This window comes from Hyperoodon ampullatus, assembly GCF_949752795.1.
Source record: "Hyperoodon ampullatus genome assembly, chromosome: 18".
NCBI classification, from domain to species: Eukaryota; Metazoa; Chordata; class Mammalia; order Artiodactyla; family Ziphiidae; genus Hyperoodon; species Hyperoodon ampullatus.
In genome coordinates, this window is record NC_136931.1 from 50376353 (window position 1) to 50403842 (window position 27490).

At 55.0% G+C, this 27490-nt stretch overlaps 1 protein-coding gene across 3 annotated transcripts; it reads right to left on the bottom strand.

The window, feature by feature from the left end:
* On the bottom strand, positions 1–26874 carry AKT2 (AKT serine/threonine kinase 2; the record flags this gene model as incomplete). Of its 3 annotated transcripts, none has more annotated exons than XM_079723531.1 (13): positions 1–314; positions 1424–1526; positions 1635–1722; positions 2211–2425; positions 2643–2771; positions 3903–4025; positions 4818–4886; positions 6029–6094; positions 7844–7975; positions 8460–8609; positions 17684–17799; positions 19509–19637; positions 26829–26874. In XM_079723531.1, the coding sequence occupies 13 exons, from the start codon at positions 26872–26874 to the stop codon at positions 235–237; spliced, it is 1446 nt and encodes a 481-aa protein (XP_079579657.1). In that variant the 3' UTR covers positions 1–234. The 3 variants fall into 3 exon arrangements, with proteins under 3 accessions (XP_079579657.1, XP_079579656.1, XP_079579658.1); XM_079723530.1 differs by having other exon boundaries at positions 8460–8597; positions 17672–17799; XM_079723532.1 differs by lacking the exon at positions 2643–2771 and having other exon boundaries at positions 8460–8597; positions 17672–17799.
* Between the last annotated feature and the right edge of the window lie 616 nt (positions 26875–27490).

Consider the following 27490-nt stretch of genomic DNA (forward strand, 5'->3'; position numbering starts at 1 on the left):
ACAAAGGTGAGGGCAGGACAGGATCCTGTAGGCAGGGCCACTAGGACCGCTGAGGTGAGTTTGGCAGAGGGCTGAAGAAAAAACTGGAAATGGGGGTCAGGAGGTGAGGGATGGGGACACAAACAAAAAGGCAAAATAAGAAGTTTAAAAAAAAAAGCCCCCCGGTCGTGATGGCAGCCGCGCGTGCGTCCTGTGGCAGTGGCGGCGGCGGGCAGGCAGCGCTGCTCACTCTGCTCACTCTCGGATGCTGGCCGAATAGGAGAACTGAGGGAAGTGGGTCCGCTGGTCCAGTTCGAGTAAGCCCAGGCTGTCATCTGTGGGGGTCGGTAGAGGTGGATTGGGGAGAAGTGGCCTGCAGGGGGCCCGGGCACCCCACCCAGCCCCAGGAAGGGCTGCAGCCAGACCACAGTGCAACCCCCAGCTGGCGCGCTGTCCCCGAGAACGAGAACGGGGACCACCGGACCGAGGCTCAGGGGGTTCCTCTCAGCCACGGCTCCACTCCGGGCCAGAGCCCTGGCCCACGGCCCCACAGCCTGCTCACTCAGCCTCCCGAGCTCCCCCCAGCTCCTCCGCCCCAGGCCACACCGGGGTCCAGCCCAGACCTCTGTGGCCCCGCCCCTGCCCTGGGCACCACTCCTACCCCCAACAATCCTCCCCTCAACATGCAGCCGAGGCGGGGGTACTTGCTAAAGCCCTGATGCAACCCTTCCCTCCTCTGCCCAAGACCCTTCCATGGCTCCCCGTGCAACACACCCGTACTCCTCCAGTGGCCCCCAAGATCCTCCTGCTCTGGCCCTGATGCCCTGGCCCTTCCCCCATCTATTCTGACCTCTGCAATGCTCCCATTTCTGGGAGTCCCGTATGCCACTCCTTCTGCCAAGAGCAAGTCTCAGCTGCCATGTCTCCTTCTCCAGGAAGCCTTCCCTGACTCACAGGCCAAGTCAGGCATTTCCTCTGAGCTTCTCCAGACCCTGTACTTCTAATACCACAGGCCTGATCACTCTGGGCTGTCACCCCACGTGGACTCTGAGCTCCCTGAGGGCAGGGCCCAGGGCCGTCTCGCCACTGCTGTGTCTTCAGCACTGGGCAGGTGAGAGTAAGAACTCAAACAGCTACAGAATCACTGAACCCATCCAGCCCCAAAGACCTGAGCAACTTGGGAGACAGCTATGGGCACTGATGACTCCTCAAGTGTCTCCTGCCCAGACCTCTCCCCCGAGTGCTGCGGCCAATGGCTCCTGGTGACCCTCACCAGGTCCGCCGGTGGGCCAACGGCCAAAGCCCTGGCGAACACACTGCAGGGTAAAATGCCCAGACACGGAGGGGGACCTGTGAGCTTCCTCCTGGAGAACTGGGCCAAGAGCAGACCCCACCCCTCCACCGCCCAGCCAGGCCCACGGGGAGAGGGGCCTCAGACACTCACAGCGGTCCGGGGGTGTGATTGTGATGGACTGGGCGGTGAACTCGTCGTCAAAGTACCTTGTGTCAACCTCAGATGTGACCTGAGGTTTGAAGGGTGGCAGGAGCTGTGGAGAAGACAAGTCCAGGCTCAGGTCCCTGAGAAGTGGAGGCCTCAGCCAAGGTCACCCGGAGTGGCCGGGTTCCTGCGGGGAGCAGGCAGGCAGTGGGCTCACCTTCTTCTGCACCACGTCCTGCCAGTTGATACTGAGGAAGAACCTGTGCTCCATGACCTCCTTGGCATCGCTGGGCCCCCCGCCGAGCCTGGGCAGAGACGGCCATCAGCACCCGCCTCCCGGGGCAGCGGGGGTCTGGGAGACGGGCTATCGGTGCAGGCCTGGACCTGCGACGTGCAGGCCCTGAACAACCTTTAATGATTCTGTCCCGCCACAGACCACCAGCTCACAGAGGAGGAATCTGAGGCTCAGGGAGGGAGCTCCTGTGCCCAGGGCCACATCCTGCGAGCTGAGAGGGTGGGCTTGGCAGACGGCCGCTTCACATCCTGGCTCTGCCACCCTAGGCTGGGTACAGGGCCACCCTGTTCCTCAGTGTCCCCATGAAACAAGGCAGGGAGGCCAGAGGGCTAAGGACAGGCCTAGCCAAGGGAGCGCTCCCTAAGTGCCAGCTGTGGGGACGATCAACACACACCAAGCATCCCACGGGCGAGTGCACCTGTGAACGCTGCCCCCTCCAGGCCGAGGGAAGTGGCAGCAGGTGACACTGGGCTGGGTGGGGCAGACGCCAGCCCTCACCTCTGCTTGGGGTCCTTCTTAAGCAGCCCAGCAAGCAGGGACTTGGCCTCAGGGCTGAGCGTGCGCGGGAAGCGGATCTCCTCCATGAGGATGAGCTCGAAGAGGCGCTCGTGATCCTGGTTGTAGAAGGGCAGGCGGCCGCACATCATCTCGTACATGACCACACCCAGCCCCCACCAGTCCACCGCCCGGCCGTAGTCGTTGTCCTCCAGCACCTGAGCAAGGAGGGGCAATGAGGGGCCAGGCCCACATCCCCCGGGGCCAAGGCGCCGAGAGGGGCCCAAGGGGGACACGGCCCTGCCCGGGGCTGGGAGGGCCCCCTAAGGAATTGGAGCCCTGCCCTCAGCGGGTCTGGGCGGGGGAAACACACAGGGCTGAGGGCCCCCTCCTCCCTTGGCCTCACATGCCCCTGGGCCCTCCAGCCCCAGACACCTCGGGCGCCAGGTATTCAGGGGTCCCACAGAAGGTTTTCATGGTGGCCCCGTCACTGATGCCCTCTTTGCACAGGCCGAAGTCAGTGATCTTGATGTGGCCATCTTTGTCCAGCATGAGGTTTTCCAGCTGTAGGAAAAGCCAATGAGTCAGTGACACAATGTATCTCAGGGCTTCCTGCCACCCCTGAAACCCCACACACCCCTGCCCTTCCCTGGAGGAGGCTGTGGCCTTGGGGTAGTGGCAGCTGTGCCAGGGGCTCCAGGGGGGACCAGAGGTCACACCCCAGCACAGGGTTAGGCCCTCCGAGGCTCAGGGGGAGGCCAGACCCGACACCTCCCCAGCGCCCCCTGCCCCCAGGGAGCTGGTAAAAAGCAGGGCAGGGAGAAACAGGAGCCAGGTCCTGCCCAAACTGCTTCCCCCACTGCGGGCTGCGGCTGTCACACTTTGGACGTAAGGAACACTATCTTTCTTTCTCCTCTTTTTTCCTAAACTTAACACAAATGGGCACTTTAGTGGGCCTCTGTGTAACCTCTGCCAGGTCAGTAAAGACCACCACCAGCCCCTTAGAAGCCCCCATGTGCCCCTTCCCTGTTATTAGCCACCAACTCCTCCAACACAGAAAGAACTTTACTTCTCTGCTTTTTAAAAATTTTTTCCACCTATATATACTCTGTAAATTCCACCTATATATACACTGTAAATGATACAGATTCACCTCATCTGTTCTGGCTTTCCCCTCAGCCTTAGCCCGTGAGACTCGCCCAGGCTATCGTGTGTGGCTGTAGTTTGTCCTCTTGAACTGCTATGCAGAGTTCCACTGTGTGGATACACCTCCACGTCTTTTACCCACTTTCCGACAACAGACACTTGGGTTGCTTCCAGTTTGGGGTCAGTGTACACAGTGCTGCTAGGAGCGTGTGCATCCACGTTGAGATGGACACAGGCACCTGTTCCTGCGCATGCTCCTAGGGGCAGAATGACTGTCTCACACGGGACACTTGTGTCTGGCGTTGGTGGGCTCGGCCGGGCCATCTTCTAAAGTGCCTGACCAACTGACACCCTCTGGCTGCACAGCAGGAAGCCTGGAAGGGCCCCACGCAGGGCCACCTGCTGTGGAACCACCCACCTTGGGCCTGGGTGGGAGGCTCAGCCCCGAGAAGGACAAGACAGACAGACCCTCCATGGAAGGGGAAGCACAGCAGACGGGCAGAAGGCCTGTGCACGGCCTGCCCAGCCAGAAGGTGACGGCGCACGCACCTTGATGTCACGGTACACCACGTCCCGCGAGTGCAGGTACTCCAGGGCTGAGACGATCTCCGCGCCATAGAAGCGGGCCCGCTCCTCCGTGAAGACGCGTTCCCGGGACAGGTGGAAGAACAGCTGCCAGCAGAGGAGGCAGGGGAGGTGAGACCCCAGACCAGAGGAGGGGAGGAGGGGACCGTGTGTGGCCCCGGCACCCAGCCCACTGACGAGGTGACCCCTGCCTGCCCCACGAACCGGCAAGTGACGGCAAGAAAGCCCAAGCGAGGGGCGGTGAGTAGAGAAGAACTCATGTGAGCCAAAAAAAAAGAAAAGAAAAGAGAAAGAAAAAAAGAGCAAGGGATAAAGAGCAAAGGATAGACACCAGGCGCTGAGTGGAGAGTGAGGGGGGTGGCAGGAGGGGGCAGGCGAATGAGGAGCGACAGCCAGCCAGCAGAGGACCACGACTCAGGAGCAAGTGACAAGCTGTGAGACCAAATGGGAGAGACGAAGCCAGTGAGTGACACCTACGTGGAGAGAGAAGGGTGTGAGGAGCGGGTGACAGGTGAGCGATAGCAAGTGGCCGAGCGCTCTCATCAGGAGGCCGCACTGACAGCAGAGGAACGGGCGATCCTGACCCGCAGGCGCTTTCTCCACGCCTTTAAGAACGTCCTTGTAGCGCTGTTGGCCAGCCACCCACACAGCCCTCTGCACAGCTTTCTGGACCTCAGTTTGCATCCTGCCTACCAACTCACTAGCTGTGGGAACTTGGACAAGTCACTTAACTGCTCTGAGCCTGTTTCCCCTCCTGCACAACAGAAACGGTGATGCCTGCCTCAAGGGGAGGGGGGCGGATGGAACAAGATGACACCCAGCAAGTCTCCCTCTGCCCCCCACACCCAGAAAGGCAGCCAGGGGGCAGCCGCAGCTCACCTCGCCACCGTTGGCGTACTCCATCACGAAGCACAGGCGGTCGTGGGTCTGGAAGGCGTACTTCAGCGCCTGGGGGGAAGGAAGGCGGCTGGGATACGAGGTGGGAAGAAGGAAGGCTCTCCGCTCGGCCCTGGGAGGCAGGGGCGCTGCTGTTTCTGCACATACACCCCCTGCCCTGGCTCAGGCCGTGGGAATCAGGCGGCCAGGTTTCAGATCTCAGCCTCACCTTTTGTGGCGTATGAGTGAGCTCAAGCCCTGACAGCAGGGAAAGGGTTACTGTGCTCAACAACCCTGTCTTCTGCCTTCAACTAGGCCTCCAAGAGGCACAGCCAGGGGAGAAACTATGTTCTGAGCAACCAGAGCTGTTTCACATCTCTCCTCCTCCCATGTTACAGTCAAATGGGTACACACACACACCTCTCTCCTCCTCCCATGTTACAGTCAAATGGGTACACACACACACACACACACACACACACACACACACACACACACTTTGCTGGCTGGGAGTTGGCAGTGGCTTGGGAGCCAACCCCCAAAACAGGCTGGACAAGCAATCTGCCAACAAACAAGTAGTTCTCAAACTGCATTCTAAGGAGCCCTACAGAGAGCTCCTAAGAGGACCCTTAGGTGACCTCCTGCTCACAACAACTCTACTGCTCCCTGTCTTCTACGCTGAAGAACCTCGTAAGATTTCATTTGAACAAGTGCTTTGGCTCAGTAGGACACCTGGCCAGCAAGTGAGCTAGAGAAACAACCCGTAAGCCATCTTCAACCTGGTCCATTCAACTGATGGCTGCTGGCCTTGATGGAGACTGCAGCCAAAGAGGTGTCTTGTCTGCTCAGCCTAAGTCGATAGGCAGCACAATACTAATACATCTGCTCCTAGGATTACCTCTTAAAACATAAAAAAATAGCGTTCCCACTCCGACCAGCCGGACAAAGTGCCTCTAACCCATAAAGACAGCAGCCACGCTCTCCCGGGGCCATCTTATAACCTGGTATCATCAATCGGCTGAGGTGTTGACATGAAGGCACCATCTACGAAGAAGCTGCCACCCCAGACACCGTGCCCCAGCCACCTGGCCAACACCAAGTCTGTTCTTCATAGTGGCAGGGGTCAGGCTCTTTCCCTGAGCTCCGTCCTAGGGGGCTGGCCTGGAGGCCCCACAGGCAGGCGAGGCCCTGCCTGGGACAAGAGTGCTACTCACAGTGAGGAACGGGTGCCTGGTGTTCTGGAGGACCCGGCTCTCGGTGACCGTGTGGGCGACTTCATCCTGCAGACAGAGGCTGGGTGAGGGGCTGGAGGGAACCACCACGTCGGCCACAACCCCCCGCCCAACTTGAGAGATGGGAGAGCAACATCTTGGTGATATCCAGTTCCATTCCTAGTCAATGCACAGACAGAATGGCAGGAGCAGAATGTTACCATTCACAAGCCTTGATGAAATACCACACCCAGGCAAGCACACCCCGTGGCTCGCTCTCAAAACCATAGGGTGAGAAGCTGATGGTGACTTCACACGGGAGGATCAGGCTGTCACCACCTGAACCCACGGGCCAATTCTGACATCCTTGGTGGCGGGGGCGAGCAGACATTTTGAGACCCCTAAGGTGATGCCACAGGCCACGGGAATCACCATCTATAAATGTTCTTGAAGGACCTGGATCTAATCAGGACGCTAGGCTGTGAGCAGTGGTTCTCCACGTGTAGTCCCCACACTGGCAGCATCAGCGCCACCTGGGAACTTGGAAAAATGCAAATTATCGGGCCCCCTCCTCGGACCCATGAATCAGAAACTCAGGGGGCGGGCCCAGCACAGCATCACAGGCCCTCCCCTCCCAGGACTCTAACATGGGCTTGAGTTTGGTATCTGAGTGCACGGCAGTAGCCCAGAGAGCTGCAGTGCCCAGACACTGGCTCTCCACGGGGCAAGTCTGTCTCCAGGGGATAATGTAATAACATCGGTAGTAATGTCAAAGAACATTTTTGACTGTCACAACTTGGGGGTGGAGGGGTGCCCTGGTAGAGGCCAGGGGTGCTGCTACATGTCCCACAGTGCACAAGACTGCCCCACAGCAGACAATGGTCTGGTCCAAATGTCAGTGCTGAGGCTGAGAAACCCTGCCGTGGGCCGATGACACCAGGGATTGTTAATTCTGTTGGATATGATCACAGTACCGTGATTATAGTCTTTAAAATCATCATCTGTTAAAAATACACATCTAAGGGCTTCCCTGGTGGCGCAGTGGTTTAGAGTCCGCCCGCCGATGCAGGGGACACGGGTTCATGCCCTGGTCCGGGAAGATCCCACATGCCGCGGAGCGGCTGGGCCCGTGAGCCATGGCCGCTGAGCCTGCGCGTCCGGAGCCTGTGCTCCGCAACGGGAGAGGCCACAGCAGTGAGAGGCCCGCGTACCACAAAAAAAAAAAAAAAAAAAAAAAAAAAACACATCTAAGTAGGTATGGCTGAAAATCTGTGATGTCTAGGACATGCCTTATAAAGTACTCCAGAACAAAAAATGAGCAGGGCAAAGGTAATGAAACAAGACTGGCCAAATGTTAGTTAATGTTGAAGCTGAGGACTGCTAAATGGGAGTCCATTCTATTTATTTTTCTTTAAAAAATTTTATGTACGTTAGGAATTTCCTATTTTAAAAACTTTAAATAAGGAAAAAAAGGAATAGAACTCCATTCCTGGACCAGCCTCCTCCTGAGACACCCTGAGCCAAGCCCCACCCTTGTGGCCTCCCCACAGGCCCTCTGCCGCCACAGGGGCTTCCTTCAGGCCTGACAGCACCTGCTGGGTGAGGCCCCAGTCGCACTCCCCCCACCTGCCTTCCTGGTGCCCAGAGGGTGGGCGACTCAGCAGGCAGGGCCCCACTCTCTGGGCCTCAGGCTCCCCCCTTCCCTGGGGATTCACGGGTTGGGGGACACAGCAGCAGACCCGGGAAGCGGCCCGCCCAGTGCGGCTCCGAGCCGGGTCCCCACAGCGGGCAGCCCGCAGCAGCCCTGGGAGGGCCCACCTTAGCGATGATAACCTCCTTCCGCAGAATCTTCATGGCGTAGTAGCGGCCGCTGGCCTTCTCGCGCACCAGGATGACTTTGCCAAAGGTGCCCTTGCCCAGCAGCTTGAGATAGTCGAAGTCATTCATGGTCTGCCCAGGATGGGGAGAGAGTCGGACAGTCGGTGTCTGGCACGTGGCCCATGGGAAGAAATTTTAACAAAGAAAAGGGAAAAATCAAAGGACACTGCTGCCAAAATGCTCAGGCGGGAGCGGGAAGGGAGGCTCCGGGCAGCAACTGTTTGTTCTGAAGTGGCCTTCAGACCAAGGCTCTCCCACCATTTGGCTCTCCCAGGGACGCGGCCCTGGGAGGCCGAGCCTAGGGCTCTGATGTGGGGGTAGACGGGTCTTCACAACCCCCCGGGATGAGGCTGCCCCTCACCCTGTGGGCCCAGAGCAGCACCGGGGCATCTACAACCTGAAATCACCCAGTCCACAGGGCAGTCATGAAGGGTCCTGGCTGGGCCCGTGCTCTCGGTATGGAAATCAAGGGCGGCAGGGCCAGGGTTGAGAGGGAGACGGGTGCTCACGTACTGGCAGGCCCCAACCGCCGGCCACCTGCCTTCCCAGCACTTACCACCTTGGCCCGTGCCTTGCTGACTGCCACTTCCATCTCCTCGGCTGCAGAAGAGTCGCTGGGGGAGCCACACTTGTAGTCCATGGGATCCTCGCCGGGGCCCCGCTGCTTGAGGCTGTTGGCAACCATTTGGATGGCCTGCATCCACTCCTCCCTGTGCGGGGACACGTCCAGGGAGCTAAGAGTCCTGGGGCGCCTGTGCCTTGGGGCAGGAAAGGCCAAGCCCCACGCCCCACGATGGGCGAGCAAATGGCCAAACACCTTCCGGCATTTTGTCGAGATGTGTCTGACCTAGTGGAGCTGGAGGGACCAGACTGAAATTTGACAAACCCTCTGGCTGTGGTGGGTGGGAGAGGGCAATAGCAGAATAAGGACAGAGACAATCTGTGTCCCAGAAGGGGCCTGACCTGACGGCCACTTGAAGCCAGGCAGCAATTACGTGACTAGAGGGGAGACTGCCTTTCTTCACAGCCCCTTGAAAATAAGCCGCCACCCTGAACCCTGAATGAGAGACAGCGCTCCTCCGAGCCCCTCAGAACGAATGACACGCTCACGTGTGCAAGTGACCAGTGTCCTGCAAAAGAGAATCAAGAGCAGAAGGAGGCATTCATTAGCTAAAAAAGCTGGAGATCTTACAAAGCAAGAGCTGACCGACATGACTCCCTGGAGGTGCCCATCTGCTGGGAGGACAGGTCAGGGACCATCCTGGTGGGGCAGGGACGGGGGAGAGAAGGTGGCGGACACGGAAGCAGGTCCCAGCAGAAGGCAGACGGGTTTAAGAACAATACACTAGTTCTGTCACTCAGGATTTAGAACTTGCTGGGAAATAATTTTCTTTTGATACTTGCTAAAGTTCTTTCTGTAGAAAGGGAAAATGCATCTAGGAGAAAAAAGTAAAAAAGACCACACACCAAAAAAGAAAAAAATATGAAGCTGAACGATACTAAATTGTCCACACCTCCCCATTATTTGGGACCCACCACACAATTTTAGGTGGCTGAGCCCAATACTTGTTGAACCCCCTATGGATTTTGCTTAGGTCTATAAAAGCCACGTGAACAGTTCTGGCTGAGCTCCGTGCCTTGCTGAGCAAAGCAGCAACCAAGCCAATGGGTCCCAGTTCTCACCTAGAAGCTCTGCCTGTCCAAGTGGCCTCACTCACATGAGATCACGCTTCCTAAGACAGATGCATGTGTACCATGAGCACAAATATCAGGTGCTGGCACACCAGCCCTCCCCAAGCCTGAGCAGAGCCTGAGGGCCCCATAAGCCACATATGTCCACATCCCCGCACGAGGCCAGGGATTTGGTCTGTTCATACATGGTGTGAGCCAGCACCCCAGCGGGTACTCGGTAAGTATCTGGGGAATGACTGGCAACCCAAACCCCGAGTGGCCCCAAGCCCAGAGCACACCCAGGCAGAGCAGCACGAGCCTCTTCCCTCCTTGACCCACTGCCTCAGGTTGGCATTTCTCAACGCGTTTTACCCATGCCCTCTTTGGAACAAGTAACAGTACAAATCCCTATCCCTACATTAATATTCCTGTTTTTCAAAAAAATAGGGGTGGGGGAGCATATCCCGTGATGGGCTTTATCCGATCATAACTGTCCTCTTAGAAATTTTAAAATGTTGACTTTGGGTATATGACCGTGGACTGAAAAAAAATAATAAAATCACCGATCTCCTAAGACGTGCTGAATATACTAAAAAGAAAAAAATACGTATATACCTCACATATACAGACCTCGAGGGACTGTCACATAAAAAAAGCAACTTGCAGGGCTTCCCTGGTGGCGCAGTGCTTGAGTGTCCGCCTGCCGATGCAGGGGACACGGGTTCGTGCCCCTGTCCGGGAAGATCCCACATGCCGCGGAGCGGCTGGGCCCGGGAGCCATGGCCGCTGAGCCTGCGCATCCGGAGCCTGTGCTCCGCAATGGGAGAGGCCGCAACAGTGAGAGGCCCGCGTACTGCAAAAAAAAAAAAAAAAAAAAAAAAAAGCAACTTGCAGACCAAGATACGTAGTGTGCTATCATCTTTGTTTGTAAGGGAGAACGCAGTCCATCAACAGCAGCCTGAATGAACGAGAGACTGGAGCTTCCACACCACAGGAGGGAGCACCAGAAGCAGCTCTGTGGGGCCTCTCTGGGCAGCAGAGCTGGTGCTCAGAGCTGGGGCTCAAACAGCAACTCTGCCACCTGGGCAAGCCCAGGCCTCCCAGCTCGCCCCCTCCTTGGTACACTGGGGGCACTGAGACGCTAGTGAGCTGCTCTGTGCAAAGCCTGCACCCAGAGAAAGTGCTTGACTCAAGGATGGGGCTAAAGACACTGGTGAGACCTGGACCCATCCCATCTGGAGCCAGAACCCATGGAGATGCAGGAGGCTGGTCGGGGGTAACTCTCCCGCTGCCCGACAAGCCCCCGATCCTGTTCCAACTGGACCGAGGTGGCAAGGTTGCAGCACTCAGAATTGCAGAGAAAAAGCAAGGGCCTCCGTCCAGGATACTCCCCAAGGATTTGCAACATGGTGTCTGGGGCAGAGGGGAGCTCCTACCCAGGGCCGGGGCTGACGTGCCTTCCACCCCTCAAAGGAGAGCCCCCAGGGGAAAGAGCCTCCTGCCCCGAGGGACACGCAGAGAAAAATAACGCACACCACCGCATTCCATGCTCCTCAAGAGGGCTGGAGGGGGAGGGGCGGTGCTTCTGATGAGGAAACTGAGGCACATGGAGGGGGGGGTCACCTGCGGAGGTCACGAGGCTAGGAGGCAGTGGAGTTGAGCCCCGTGCCTGGGCTCCCCACCGGCCCCGGCACCACACTGCCCGCCCTGATGAGCTGCAGCTTCCTCCCAGACCAGGCCCACGAGGGCTTGGAGGATCAAGCAGGGCAAATTCGCGGGAAGGCTCAGGGAATAAGGGCCACCGTGCCGAGGAGCCCAGAAGCGGGCGAAGGAAAGCCGCCTGTCGGGAGTCCTGCCCCTTCCCAGAGGCAACACCGGGCAGGCCACTTGACCTTCCGGTGCCTCAGTGGGCTGACACGTGGAGCGGGGACCAGAGGGTCGCGTGAGGGAGCACACGATACAAAGCGCTCAGGACAGTGCCAGGCACAGAGTAAACACCTCAAAGGGTTATGAGAATTCACCCAGCCAGGCTGCAAATCCCTCCCGAGTGTCTTCTATGTGCCAGGCCTTATTCTGGGTGCTGAGGGTGCAGCAGGGAACAAGCCCCATTGGAGCTCCAGGCCTAAGGGAGAAGACAAGTATGTCAAGGCTCCAAGGCAGGGGCTGGAGAGGAAGCCCCTTCTCAGAGGGTGGTCAGGGAAGGCCGCTCTGAGGAGGTGGCATGTAAGCCGGGATCTGGAAGACACCCCTGGAACGTGGCACATCCCCAGTGCCAAGAACAGGGACTTAGCTGTGAAATAAATGAAATGGAGGGAAGGAGGTAGGCCTGCGAAGTGCCAAGAGGGAAAAGAATACAGGCAGAGTGACCAGCGTGGCCAAGGGCCCGAGGAGGGAGCCTGGGGTGTCTGTGGAAGGCACAGCAGGTGCCAGCATGTCTGGAGCCAACAGAGAGAGAGGAATGGAAGGGATGAGGGTAGGAGGGAGAACAGGCCACACCCGGCTCCACGAGCCACTGTGTGAGGGATTTATGTCTTGATCCTTAACATCACAGGAAGTCCTGGAAGGGTTTATCAGGGGGGATGACAGGATCTGATTTCGGCTTTAAGTAGGCAGCTGCTGTGTGGGGTACGGACTGGGAGTCGAGACAGGAAGCAAGAGGGGGCTATGGCAGTACCGGGGCAAAAGGAGCCGGTGGCACAGGAGACGGAAGAGAAAAAAGGCACCAACAAGTGCGATTCCATGGGGCGCCCAGGCCAGGCGCATCCACATCCATGTCCTCTCCGTTCCTCACGACAGCCAGGGAACTGAGCCCCACTGCAAAAGTGGCACAGTGGCTGGTCTGACTCCAGACCCTGGGCCCCAGCCCTGGGCTACCCTGCTGAGCAGAACGAACTGCACCCTGGTGGGAAGCTCGGTGCACTGGAGGCGGCCGAGCTGCCCTTAGTGCACAGGCCTGTCCTCGTCACGGCCTCAGAAGTAACATCTGACTGCTGGTCTGATGGCAGGTGGGAACCTCTCTCCCTAACAAGGGCCCTCCTCTGAACCAGAGGGGTGTTCACAGCTGGAGGGCATCTGGGGTCGCCCTCTGTTCAGACACTCTCAGATGGGCTGACTTGGCTGACCCAGGTCCAGCCCTGCCTGGTAGGGAAAACCCAGGCCCTTCAGATCTTCTTCTTTCTTTTATTCTGTGACACTCTGTGCCTCAGCCTCACCATCATGATGCCTCTTTAGCAGGTGAGGAACTCCCTCCTGGAAACGTTGTGAGGATAAATGAGTTAATACATGTAAAGACCTTAGAGTTAAGGTCTGGCTCAACAGAGCATTCGTTCTAATTATTCTTTTATTCATTCAACAAACACTTACTGAACACCTAGTTATATTCCCGGCACAAATAAATAAATAAATAGGAAATGTCAGGTATTCCCTGGTGGTCCAGTGGTTAGGACTCCACGCTTCAACTGCAGGCCCCTGCAGGGCACGGGCTCGATCCCTGGTTGGGGAACTAGGATCCTGCAAGCTGTACTGCATGGCCGAAAAAAAAAAGAAGAAAAAAAGAAAATGTCACACCAGGTAGGGTAGGTGCTATGAAGAAAAGTAAAGCAGAGTAAGGTAACAGTCATGGAAGGCAGAGCAGGACACTCTGAGAAGGTGGCATCTGAGCAGAGACCTCACAAAGTTAGAAAGAGAACTGTAATGATATCTGGGGGAAGAGGATTCTAAACAAAGGAAACAGCAAGTGCGAAGGTCCTGAGGTAGGAAGTGTGCTTGGCATGTTTAAGGAACACCATGGAGACCAGGGTGGCTGAAGTTGAGGGAATTGGTGGTAGGAAATGATTCTGGAGAGGAGGCCAGATCACGTAGGACTTTGTAGAGCATCGACTTGGGAGTTTACTCCAAGTGGAACTAAAAGCCACCAAGAGTCCTAAACAGAGAAATTACAAGATAAGATTTACATTAAAAAGATCACACTAATGTGATGCACTATTAAATATACCTGCCAAGACCAAGGGTCTGCAAACTTCTCCTGGAAAGGGTCAAATAATAAATATTTTAGGGCTTGAAGATCACACAGTCCCTGTCACAGCTTGGTCACTACTCAATTCTGCCACAGGACAGCAAAAGCAGTCATAGATAATTGGTAAATAAACGGGTGTGGTATGTTCCAATAAAACTTTATTTATAAAAATAGGAGGCCAGGGGGCTTCCCTGGTGGCGCAGTGGTTGAGAGTCCACCTGCCAATGCAGGGGATACAGGTTCGTGCCCCGGTCCGGGGGGATCCCACGTGCCGCAGAGCGGCTGGGCCCGTGAGCCATGACCACTGGGCCTGTGCATCCGGAGCCTGTGCTCTGCAGTGGGAGAGGCCGCAGCGGTGAGAGGCCCACGTACCGCAGGAAAAAAAAAAAAAAAAAAAAAAGGAGGCCAGGGACTTCCCTGGTGGCACAGTGGTTAAGAATCTGCCGGCCAATGCCGGGGACACGGGTTCGAGCCCTGGTCCGGGAAGATCCCACATGCCGTGGAGCAACTAAGCCCATGTGCCACAACTACTGAGCCTGCGCTCTAAAGCCTGCGAGCCACAACTCCTGAGCCCATGTGCCACAACTACTGAAGCCCGTGCGCCTAGAGCCCATGCTCCACAGCAAGAGAAGCCACCGCAATGAGAAGCCCGCACACCGCAATGAAGAGTAGCCGCCGCTCGCCACAACTAGAGAAAGCCCACACGCAGCAACAAAGACCCAATGCAGCCAAAAATAAATAAAAAAAAAAAGGCGGCCAGGCAATAGTTTGCCAACTGTGCTTCAGACCTTATTTCTGTTTTACAGGAAATACAGGCACGGAGGAACAAAGAAAACAGTGCCAAAAAGCAAAAATAAGACACATCCAGAGTATGGGACATCCTACAAGACAACTAGTCTGGCTTGTCAAAAAAAAAAAAAAATTAATGTCATGGTCGGGGAAGAAAGACAAAGGCTGAACTAGATTAAAATAGGCCAGAGACAACATGTACCTTGGTTTTTCAAATCCTGGTCTGAAAAACAACATTTTGAGGACAACTGGGGAAATTCAACTATGGCACAGATCTAGAGTGGATGTTAGTAAATACATATTATCAATGATCATCTCAGGCATGATAAGGGCACCAGGATTCTGTAGAAGAAAGTCCTCATTCTTAGGAGATGCCTGCTGATGTATTAAGGAGAAACGTGTCACAAAGTACGAACAGAAGTTCAAGATGCAGCATAAAACACAGCCACGGGGGCTTCCCAGGTGGCGCAGTGGTTGAGAGTCCACCTGCCGATGCAGGGGACACGGGTTCGTGCCCCGGTCCGGGAGGATCCCACATGCCGCGGAGCGGCTGGGCCCGTGAGCCATGGCCGCTGAGCCTGCGCGTCCGGAGCCTGTGCTCCGCAACAGGAGAGGCCACAACAGTGAGAGGCCCGCGTACCGCAAAAACAAAACAACAACAACAACAAAAAAACACAGCCAGATGAGGCAAACATGGCAGATGTTGAATTGCTGAACCTAGGTGCAGGGTATCTAGCTGCTCAGTTACGATACTGTTCTTTCAACTGTTCTGTCCACCTGAAACAACAAGTTGGGGCAGGGAGTGGGGGAATCGACTGGGGGAGGAAGTGAGCAGGCCGCTGCAGCATCCAGGCAACCACCAGTCACCAGCGTGGCCCCTGTCGGTCCTCACCCCGCCCCCCACCCCTCCCCAGGGCTCAGGCCTGGGCAGGGCAGTGAGGACAGCCATGAGCAGAGCAGCCTCCCTCTTCTGGGTTTCTGGCTCACACCTTCCCTGGGGTTAAGGTCAGCAACCTGGGGTTTGGTCTCAGAGCAATCCTATCAGATTTCTTTCCAGTGGCAGGGGCAGGTACGAAGAGGAGGAGGAAGCTGGGGGCTCTCTAGCCGACACAGCCTTAGTAAAGGGATTCTTCCCCATGCCAAAGAGCATGGTATCTTCCTATAATGGAAACTACAGCAGGTCTCTTGCCTACTAAAACGTTTTGCCAGCTCCCCACTGCTCCTTCTCCAGGCTTGCGAAGTGTGTGCCAGGTACTGCTGAGTCAAGGGCTTCCTGTTTATCATCCCCCTGAATCTTTTAGCAACCCTGTGACAAACCCCAATTGATTCACTGCTTGCCAAGCCCTGTGGGGACCTCCATCTGGAGTCCAGGCGCCAGCTGAGCTTGCCAGCTTCAAGGCCTCCACTTCCCCTCTTCCAAGACCCCTGGCCCTTGATTCTTTAGTGATGCTTAACCCTCTTGTCCCTGGAATGACAAGCTGCCTTGCCTCCAGGCCTTTTCACATGCTGGTCCCTTTTCCTGAAGCCACCTTCTTCTTCCTATCTCCATGGCCAACTCCTACCCATTCCTCAAAACTCAGCCCAACACCTAGACCTTATGCACCTACTGGTCTCAATTTGCTTTTATTGGCAGTCCATGTTTCTGCGCCCAGTTTTCATCTGAGTAACACCTCAGCTGGCCTGAGATGGTCATCCTGTTCCCCATGGTGGGGCAGATATAGTTTTAATATTGGGAAGCTTTGCAATGACAATTACAGTATAGATTACAGTAATATATCTTATGATACCGTTTTGTGTATGCTCTAGAAATGCACTCTCCATAAAGGTAGCCACTAGCCATATGGGGCTATTTAAAATTTTAAGATAATTAAATAAAATACAAAATTCCATTTTCAGTCTCATTAGCCACATTTCACATTTCAAATGCTCAACAGGCACATGTGAGTAGTGGCTACCCGCTTGGACACCACAGCTGTTGAACATTTCTATCATGGCAGAAACTTCTCTTGGACGGCACTGTTTCAGGTTTCTCCAGAGGATCAGCTGAATCCTCACCCCACAGACAAGCTAAAGGAATATTTCTCAAAGTGAAGGCCAAAGGGACAAAGTGAGGGAAAAATATTTGCCACTCATTACAAAGATCTAAGCTCTCTTATAAAGAGCTTTCAGGAATGAATATGATATGAAGTGGATATGAATATGATATGATACAAAGTAAATGAACAGACAGTTCAGAAAGGGAAACTCACATGGCCCCTGAACACATGGAAGGACGCTCAAACTCACCAAACATTTGGTAAAAATCCAAGCGTTTGAAAACACAAGGCTGTGAGGACACTCTTAGACATGGCCTAAAAGAAGCATTTCTCAAAATTACAAATGCATATTCCCCTGTGACCCAGCAATCCTACATCTAAGAACTCATCTTACAGATTTAACTACAAGTATGTCGAACAAGATAAGCACAAGGTGCTGCTTATCTAATTATTGCTTATCTAATTACAATTATCTCATTATTCTAATGAGCCCAAAAGGCTGAAACAACCCCAGCCACCATGAATAAAGAACTGCTAAACAAACTCGGGGACACAGACGTGCAGCTGTTAAAAAAAAAATGCAGCAGCAGCAACTCTATATATACTGAAGTAGAGAGAGTCCCCAACACACATTAAATAAAAAGCAAGTTCACAACAGTTTGGGTACAATGCCACCTTTTGTGTAAAAAGAAAAAACAAGGGGAGCGGGGCACCGAAGTCCTATCTGAGTGAGCTTGTCCGCGTTCACGGTGAGGGAGCGCTTGCAGGATACAGAAGAACAGCAGTTAACTTGCGGGTCGGGGATGGGGGCGTATTACGGGGCTCCAGTGAGAGTGAAGCTTTCACTAGACACCTCCTTCTGCCGTTTGATTTCTCAACTAGGTGAATCTGTATGTCTTCTGATTATTCAACTGATCCTTTAAAAAACGGAGTCTCTAGACCACCTGCCTCAAAATCAATGGAGACGCTCATTAAAAATGCAGCTCCCTGGCCCTCTGCAGATCTCCAGACAATCAGAGGCCCCGACGTGGCCCAGAGCGCCTCACTGTTAACAAGCCCCCCCGCGATTCCAATGCAGCCCCCAGTCTGAGGACACGGGGTGGTGTGGGCGGGAGTCTGTGGGCTGAGAAGCCCTGCACGTCCTAGCTGGCAAAAGGGCTGAGATGAGAAACTCCCAAGGAGGGGCTCAGGGCAATCTGTCCATCTGCGCCCCTTCTCCTCACACAGAGCCTGGCCCCTCTCAAAGGACCGCCACACAGAGGCCCAGACTTGCCTCTCATCCGGAGAGTCTACATGGAAGGTCCTCTCGATGACTGTGGTCCACTGCAGGCAGCGTATGACGAAGGTGTTGGGCCGCGGTCTCTCGGTCTTCATCAGCTGGCATTCTGCAGAAGAAGGATGTGAGCAGGGAGGGTAAAGGGACAGCCCTGCCAGTCTGCACCCCACATTCCCCAAGCCACCTCCTGTGTGCCAAGCCCCATGACACTTTAGTGACCGAGACAGCCCTGGCCTTGACCCGCAGGGCTCAAGGTCCAGTGTGCATATGTGGAGGGGAGACAGCCCTTCCAGTGATGGCTCAGTGGTCAGGGCTGTGACCAGGGTGGGGAGCCCAAGAGGCAGTCAACCCAGTCCAGGGGCTCAGGACGCTTTCCCTGAGGAAGGGGCATCTCTGCATTGAGCTCTGAAGGCAGAAGGGTGCGTCGTATACAGAAGCCTAGAGGTGAGAAAGGGCCCAGCTTACTTAGGGAAGAGCAAATTCCATGTGAGGCGGGGAGAAGTGAGAGGCTGGAGAGGTGAGCAGAGGCCAGCCTGCGGGGCTCAGGGGGCATGGCGAGGAATCTGGACTTTGTCTTGAGGGCAGCAGGCAGCCATGGAAGGCTTTATTTTTTTTTTTTTTATTTTTTTTTTTTTGCGGTACGCGGGCCTCTCACTGCTGTGGCCTCTCCCGTTGTGGAGCACAGGCTCCGGACGCACAGGCTCAGCGGCCATGGCTCACGGGCCCAGCCGCTCCGCGGCATGTGGGATCTTCCCGGACCGGGGCACGAACCCGTGTCCCCTGCATCGGCAGGCGGACTCTCAACCACTGCGCCACCAGGGAAGCCCGGAAGGCTTTAAATAGGGAAGGGACATGAACAGATTTAGACAGATCCCTCTAGCTGCCATGTAGAGGGTGAGAGAGAATGGAGGCCGGGAGCCCAGGAGGCTGGGGCTACACCAGAGTGGGGCAGGGGAGGGGAGGGAAAGGCAGGTAGATGGGCCACAGAGGAGGTACAGAGAGGCACCTGGGACGACGCCCTGGCCTCTGGCCTGAGGATGAGGGGGCAACAGGGCCCTCCAAGAGAAGGAGATGGGGAGTAGGAGAAGGTTGGGGAGGGAGAGGAGACTCAAAGGCCAGTTTGGGATATGCTGGGCATCCCACAGTGGGCATCCCAGGGAGAAACATGCAGGAAGCTCCTTGGCACAGGTAGGGAGAGTTCAGGAGGGAAGCCAGGGCTGGGAACAGCCACGTGGGGGTCACCAGCACACAGGAAAGCCACCAGGACAAGGCTTTAAGCAGGACAGGGAGGGGCGTGGGGCTGGATTGCAGAGCAAGCAGGTGGGGTGGCCTTGAGAGGTGAGGCTGGGGAAGAGGCTAGAGCAGGGAGCTAGTGGGGAGGGGACAGTGGTCTGGGCTATGAGGTGGCGGTGGAGGTGAGTGTCTTTGAAATGTTCTAAGGAGGTGGGACAAGGATGTGGTGACCAATCAGGTCAGCGGGGAAGGAAGGTGGTGGCAGCGGGCTGAGGGCAGGTTCTGTGAGGCCCAGGCAAGGGCTCTGCACCGGCCAAGCTTTCACTGGTCAGGGTCTGGCAAGAAGGCACCACTTCGGGTAGCACAGAGGGGACAGAGGCCAGAAAACGCCCCAGCTTCTCTCTTCTTCCCGCTCTCCACTGCTGACCGGTACGCCGCCCAGGCCCAGTAACACAGAGGTGGAGCAGGGAAAGGGTGGGAAACAGATCTGAGGGCAAACAGGCTCCAGACAGGCCCACGGCCCAAGAATGATCAAGCCCACGTGTCCCCAATACCTGCCAGCCGTTCTCTGAGCCCGAGACGCACCTGCGACAGAGAAGTTGTTTAAGGGGGGCAGGGTCTGGTCAGGGGCCTCGGGCCGCTCCTTATATCCAATGAAGGAGCCGTCGCTCTTCAGCAGGAAGTACCGGGGCCGCCAGGTCTTGATGTATTCACCTGTACGAAGGCAGGGTGGGAGGGACAGCGGTCAGGGCAGCCAGCCCAGTGTGGCAGCGCCTCACAAGGGGCACCACATTGGGAGAAGGATGGACAAGAGGGTGGGCAGGAGGGTGCTTCTCCTGGAGAAACCCTCGAGATGGCCCCTGCTAATGCAGGCTGGGAACTGGGCTGGGCCCAGTGATCCAGAGGTCATGCCTGGCAGGAAGGCGCCTGCTGCAGTGCCTCAGGGCACCAGCTGCCTCAGCGTGTGTCCAGCAGCGAGCCATCCTTGCCAGCGCGTGGCCCAGTCCCAGGGGAGGCCCAGGCTTCCAAACACACATGCCCTGTGGCCCTGTAAGGCCAAATCCCATGGGCGGGTATTCACCAGTACAGCTGTGCAGGTGGATCAAATGTCAAAACACTGTGCCAGGCGGGGTATAACTGTTGCTGTGCCCTCCAAATGCTCCTTGACCCCTTCCATTTTTTCTAACCATGAATATCCAGGCACCCTGTACACACATACACACAGGTGCACACTATAAGGACCCACTCCTCGGAGGGCTGCTAAGGACTAAAATAAGATGGTGAAACATATATCCACACAAAAAACATAAATGTCCACAGCAACATTATTCATTATAGTAAAGGGTGGAGGGACTTCCCTGGTGGTCCAGTGGTAAAGAATCCACCTTATAATGCAGGGGACGCGGGTTCGATCCCTGGTTGGGGAACTAAGATCCCACATGCCGCGGGACAACTAAGCCCACGTGCCACAACTACTGAGCTCGAGCGTCTCAACTAGAGAGCCTGCGTGTCGCAAACTACAGAGCCCATGCGCCCTGGAGCCCGTGCACCACAACTAGAGAAGAGAAAACCCGCACGCCACAACTAGAGAGAAGCCCAGCACCGCATCGCAAGAGCCCGTATGCTGCAACAAAAGATCCCATATGCCTCAACGAAGATCCAGTGTGCTGCAGTTGCAGCTAAGACCCGACACAGCCAAAAAAAATAAAATAAATAAATAATAAATCTTAAAACAAAGAGTGGAAACTCAAAAGTTCATCAACTAATGAATGGATAAACAAAACATGACATATCCGTATGATGGAATATTAAAATTAGTCATAAAAAGAAATGAAATATTGGGAATTCCCTGGTGGTCCAGTGGTTAGGACTCCACACTTCCAGTGCAGGGAGCACGGGTTCGATCCCTGATTGGGGAACTAAGATCCCTCATGTCGTGCAATGAGGCCAAAAGAAAAAAAAAAAGGAAATGAAGTATTAATACATGCTACAAGGTTGATGAATCATACCTTATGCTAAGTGAAAGAAGCCTGTCACGAAGGATCACAAATTATATGATTTCATTTACATAAAATGTCCAGAATAGGGAAACTTACAGAGATGAAAAGTTGATTAGTGGTTGCCTATGGCTGAGGAGGGGGCGAGTCTGGGGGGAGACTGTAGGGTGATGGCCAAGGGGGAGTCCTTTTTAGGGTAGTGAGAATGTTCTGAAATCGATTGTGGTGATGGATGCAGAACTCTAAATACCCTAAAAGCCACTGAACTGTACACTTTAAATGGCTGAATTGTATGGTATGTGAATTATATCTCAAGTTGCTAAAAAAAAAAAAATGAGATTTCAAATATAAAGCAAACATAAAGCACCCAGCCTAGCTAGGGACCAGCACACCAATAAATCAGTAAATACTCTTTATCATCAGTCCACTGGGCAAGCAAAGAGTGTGTCAGGCCCTTCACTCACATAGCACATGGAGAGGCAGGATGGCAGGGTGGGCTCCAATAAGTCACCTCACTTCTCTATGTCTTTGTTTCCTCTTATAAGGATATCCATTAATCAATGATGATGATCAGATAGTACTATACAGTGGTACTGTGTGCCTGCCAAGCACTGTCCTAAGTATCTTACAGGTTTTAACTTGTTAAATTCTTTCAAATGTAGATACTGAATGATTCCATGTATGTAAGGTTCAGAAACTAGCAAAACCCCAAATTCAACAGCACAATAAAAGGACTATATACCATGACCAAGTGGGTTTTATCCCAGGACTGCCAGGGTGGTTCAAATACATGAAAATCAATCAATGCAGTATATATCATGAAGGGTAAAAAACACAAGGTCATCCAGATTGACACAGAAAAGGCATTGGACAAAATCCAACACTCTTTCAAATAAAAGTAAGCTAGGAAGAGAAGGGAATTTCTTCCACAGGATAAAGGACATCTATGAAAAACCCACAAGTTAACAACATACTCAATGATGAAAGGATGAAAACTTTCCCCTAAGATCAGGAACAAGACAAAGATGTCTACTTTCACCACTGCTATGAAACACTGTAATGGAAGTGCTAACCAGAGAAAAAGATAAAGATAAAAAGTATCCAACTTGAAAAGGAATAAGTAAAAGTATCTCATTTGCAGATAACATGATCTTATATACAGAAAACCACAAATAATCCACAAAACAATTACTAGAGCTAACAAATTCAGCAAGAGCAACACACAAAAACAAACTGTTTCTGGGCTTCCCTGGTGGCGCAGTGGTTGAGAGTCCGCCTGCCGATGCAGGGGACGCGGGCTCGTGCCCTGGTCCGGGAGGATCCCACGTGCTGCGGAGCGGCTGGGCCCACGAGCCATGGCCGCTGAGCCTGAGCGTCCGGAGCCTGTGCTCCGCAACGGGAGAGGCCACAACAGTGAGAGGCCCATGTACGCAAAAAAACAAAACAAAAAAAAAAAACAAACTGTTTCTATACACTAGCAATGAATAATCCAAAAAGGAAATTGAGAAAACAATTCCAGGGCTTCCCTGGTGGCGCAGTGGTTGAGAGTCCACCTGCCGATGCAGGGGACACGGGTTCGTGCCCCGGTCTGGGAAGATCCCACGTGCTGCGGAGCAGCTGGGCCCGTGAGCCATGACCGCTGAGCCTGTGCGTCCGGAGCCTGTGCTCCGTAATGGGAGAGGCCACAGCAGTGAGAGGCCCGCGTAACGCAAAAAAAAAAAAAAAAAAAAAAAAGAATCCGCCTGCCAATGGTTCGAGCCCTGGTCCAGGAAGATCCCACATGCCATGGAGCAACTAAGCCCATGTGCAACGACTACTGAGCCTGCGCTCTAGAGCCTGCAAGCCACAACTACTGAGCCCGCGTGCCACACTACTGAAGCCCACACACCTAGAGCCCGTGCTCCCCAACAAGAGAAGCCACCGCAACGAGAAGCCCACGCACTGCAACGAACAGTAGCCCCTGCTCGCCACAACTAGAGAAAGCCTGCGCGCAGCAACAAAGACCCAACGCAGCCAAAAATAAATAAATAAATTTAAAAAGAAAAAAAAAAAGGAATGAAGTACTGATACGTGCTACAGCATGGATGAACCTCAAAAACATTATGCTGGGGGCTTCCCTGGTGGCGGAGTAGTTGAGAATCTTCCTGCCAATGCAGGGGACACGGGTTCGAGCCCTGGTCTGGGAAGATCTCACACGCGCGGAGCAACTAAGCCCTTGCGCCACAACTACTGAGCCTGTGCTCTAGAGCCCGTGAGCCACAACACAACTACTGAGCTCGCGTGCCGCAACTACTGAAGCCCACGCGCCTAGAGCCCGTGCTCCACAACAAGAGAAGCCACCGCAATGAGAAGACCGCGCACCACAATGAAGAGCAGCCCCCGCTCGCCACAAATCGAGAAAGCCCGTGCGCAGCAGTGAAGACCCAATACGGCCAAAAATAAAAAAAATAAATAAATTTATTAAAAAAAAAAAAGTTATGCTAAGTGAAAGAAACCAGACTTTTGTGGCCCCATATTGTATGATTCATTTATATGAAATGTCCAAAATAAGTAAATCCATAAAAACGGAAAACAAATTGGTGGCTGCCAGGGGCTGGGAGGAGGGGGAATGAGAACTGACTACTTAACAAGTACAGGGCTTCCTTTCAGGCAGATGAAAATGTTTGGTAGTGGTTACACAACACTGTGAATGTACTATAAAGGCCACTGAATTGTGCACTTTAAAACAGTTAATTCAGTGTTATGTAAATTTTACCTCAATTTTAGAAAGAAAAACAAAACTAGAAAAATTCATCTACTCTACTGGAGGTTGGGAGAGTGATTACTGCTTGGGAGAGGCACAGGGGCTTCTGGGGACTGACTGACTCTATTTCTTGACCTGGACACAGGTTTGGGGGTAAGCTTATAATCCAGGCACTTACCTGTGGTGCTTTATATATCGATAACAAGCTAAGAAAAAAAAAGAAACCCAGAAGGAAAAATATCCTCACAACAATCCCATTTTACAAATGAGGAAACTGAGGCACAAAGAGGTTTCATTACTTGCCTGAGGCTCACAGTTGTTGGCCGGGAGAGCTGGGATTGGAACCCAGGTTTGCTCTGTCCAGAGTCCATGTTCTTGACCACTATGCTGTCTGCCTCTAAACTGGCAGACGGGGCCTGGCCTGGTGGGGCCTGGCAGAGAGTATGCTGAGGCTGTGTCAGAAAGGACACCCGCACATGGCATAAGGGACCCATTCCTTGAGTGGACCTTGCTGAGCAAGAGGCGGCATGTGAGCCAGGAGCTGTCTCAGGAGTTGGAGCCTGAACCTCAGCACCACCACCTCCTTGCTGAGACCTCAGGCAAGTCAGTCTTCCTGCCAAGCTTCAGCTTCCTAGTCTGCGAGATGGTGCGCACCTGACGGGGCAGTAATGGAAATGCAACAAAACTGGGTCTGCCTGGAGCAGAGCCCCAGGCCCGGCAGAGTGGGCACACAGTAAGCCGGAGCTGCTGTTATTTCAACCACCAGGGGTGGGGTGGGGTGGGGTAGCGGGGCTGTCCAAACAGCTGCAGGGCCCACTTTGCCTTACCCACCTCTACCAGTTGCTGCTCAGAATGACAGGCACTGGAGAGACCCAGGAGTGACACGCACTCATGTGTGTAGCTATGGTACAAACCCAAGGCAGGTGGTCATCTCAGCAGCTTGTCTGGGTCCGTGCAGGTAAGTGGAGACACTGAAGGTCTAGGAGGGGCTGAGATCCACTTAATGCCATCAGCATTAATGCCAGAGACAAAGCCCTGCCCCGGCCACAGTTCTCGGGCCACCATCAGGGCTCCGCCAACCCAGCCTAGCGAGCCACGGGCCACGGAAACTGAGGAGCCTGAGACCCTGGCACACCCTAACACGCTCGCACTATCCACACACACAATCCCAAACGTTCATTCAACAGTTACCGAGTGCCTATTGCATGCCAAGCACTTTTCTAGGGCACTGGGGACATCTCAGTGAACAAGCCAGATAAAATCCCTGCCCTCATGAAGCTGACAATCTCAGAGGCCTGGGTTGTTGACCCATTTTACAGATGTGAAACCAAGGCTCAGAGAGATGACATAGCTTACCCAGTCACACTGAGAGGAAGTGGCAGAGCCAGGGTTGACACCTGCCAAGGTTCAGAAAGCTCCATCAACAGCCCCAAACTCAGGGCCCAATCTGGGCGGGTAGGCCAAGGTGTCTTCAGTACCACCCTGCCTGGAAAGGGCAGCAGGAAAGGATTCTCCCCTGCTCAGTGTGATGGGGGAGGCCTGGCCTGGGGAGCCACCTCCGTCCCTCATCACTGCTCCACGTCTGCGGGCTGGGACAGGGCAGGATGGGCGGGCACCTCTCCCAGTTTCTGCAGGGCCAGCCCCACCAGCCTCCTCGCCCCCTTTAAACATGCCTGGCCTACCCCCCTCTGTAGACTCATGGGCTGTCCCCTTCGCCCTTGCCCCAGTTAACTGTGGGGCTCACTCCCTCGCGTCCCTTCAGATCTTTATTCAAACCCCCCCTTCTCAGTGAGGCCCTTGCTGACCACCCCGTTTGGGACAGCTCCCCCTCACACCCCTCCTCCTCCTCACATTGCTTGGCTTTCCTCCGTGGCACTCACCACCCACTGCACACACCTGTCTACTCAGGTGCCATGGGCTCTCCCCGCCAAAGTAAGACATCAACAAAAGGATGGGGACTTCTGGCTCATCTGGTTTACTGCTGTGTCTCCAGCGCCTAGAACAGTGCCTGGAACACGGGAGCTGCTCAACACATGTCTGCTGAGTGAACGAAAGCGCACAGAGTGGCTACCCCGAGGCCTGGCGTCCCCCTCCGCAGGGGAAAGTCCGCGGAAGCCAGGACAGTCTGCCTCCTTTGCTCCTGGACAAGCTGACTCTCAGCACGTGCCTCTTCCTAGCTGCCCCTGCACACGGCAGCGCGGGCGTTAAGTGCGCTGGTTCTGGGGCAGGGGCTGCATTTCTCAGCTGCCCACCAGCACAAGCAGACCGGGTCACGCGCCAGCTCACAACATCCTGGGCTTCTGAACGCCTGGAGAGTTAAAGCCCTTTCCGTGGAGTCTGATGCTGCATCGCCGCTCTGCCCACCTCCTCCGGCTCGCCCTCGCTCGCTCTGCGCCAGCCACACTGGTCAACTCTCCGGTCCAGGCACAGTCCCACCTTTGTCCTTGCTGTCTCGTTCCCTGCAACAGCCTTGCCTGTCTATCCGTGTGGCTCGCTCCCTCACCTCCTCCAGGCCTCTGTTCACTGTCCCCTCCTCAGAGCCGCTTCCACTGAACCCCATCTTTCTCCAGCCCGTTCCCCCTCACAGCTCCTATTTTTCACAGCAGCACTTACCACCACCTGACATCATGTCTGTTCATCTGTTTATTGTTTGTCCCCACCCCCCAATGGATCGCAAACTCCATGAGGGCACCACAGTGTCCCCAGAGCCTGGGGTGGCCAGCCCGGCATACCACACACTCCGTGAGTATTTGCTGAATGAATAAATGCCGAATATCACCTCACTGTGTTACTTCAGTTAAGTGACTGACCCTCTCTGAGCCTCAGTTTCTTCATCTATAAAATGGGGCTACAAACAGGATCAACTAATGCAGAGGCAGAACTTGAGGCCTGGCCTGGAGGCTCATGCAGGAGGTCCAGCTAGGCCTGGAGGCTCAGGCCCAGGCCCAGCCACAGTCCCTCTGTCCAGACTACTTTCAAAGATCCCATGAAATGGGCTGGTAAGGAGCTACTGGCCAGGGGCAGGGAGGGAGGCAGGCAGGGCTTGGAATGCTGGCTCCTCAGGTGGTAAAGACCCTGTACCTCTGCCTCTCAGGGCACAGCTGCCAGGAGAGCCAGGGCGGAAAGGGGAGACATGCAATCCCGTGGGCTAAAGCAGCCCCTTACCGCGCTTGTGGAGCCAGCCTTCTTTGATGACAGACACCTCGTTCATGGTGGCAGCGTGACAGGCTGTCACCTAGCTCGGGACAGCTCAGGGCAGCAGGACATGCAGGAGGTGCGGTGGACAGAGCACAGCCTGCAAGACAAGAGAGGAGCCTGTCAGAGTGGGAGGGGGATTGGGCCTCAGCGCCTTCCCTCGGGACAGCCCGCCTCTGAGGCCCCTCGGGCTGCTCTGACAGGGTGGAGCCAGGGCGGGTGGGGCGAGACCTGCCCTGGGGCCCAGGCTGAGGGGGAAGAGGTGGCCATGTCCCCAGGGAGCCCAGTCTTTGGGGGAAAGGACACGAGCTTGCCCTCAGAGCCCACTCTGGAAGGAGCAGAGCTCCCTGGCCTGTGCCCGGACACTCAGGACACCCGTGCTCAGCACAGGCAGCCCCTCCACCCACCGTCACTCCTGGCTGGGCGGGGCGGGGCAGGAGGCAGGCGAGGAGCTGAGGCTCCGCCCCCTGCGTCACTCCCATGCCCCAGCGCTGAGGTCACCTGGGCTGAATCAGACAGCCCTGGGCACCTGAGGGAGTGCTCAAAGCCACCAGTATCTGCCTGCCAGCCCCAAACACACACACACAGACACACACACACAGACACACACAGACACACAGACACACACACAC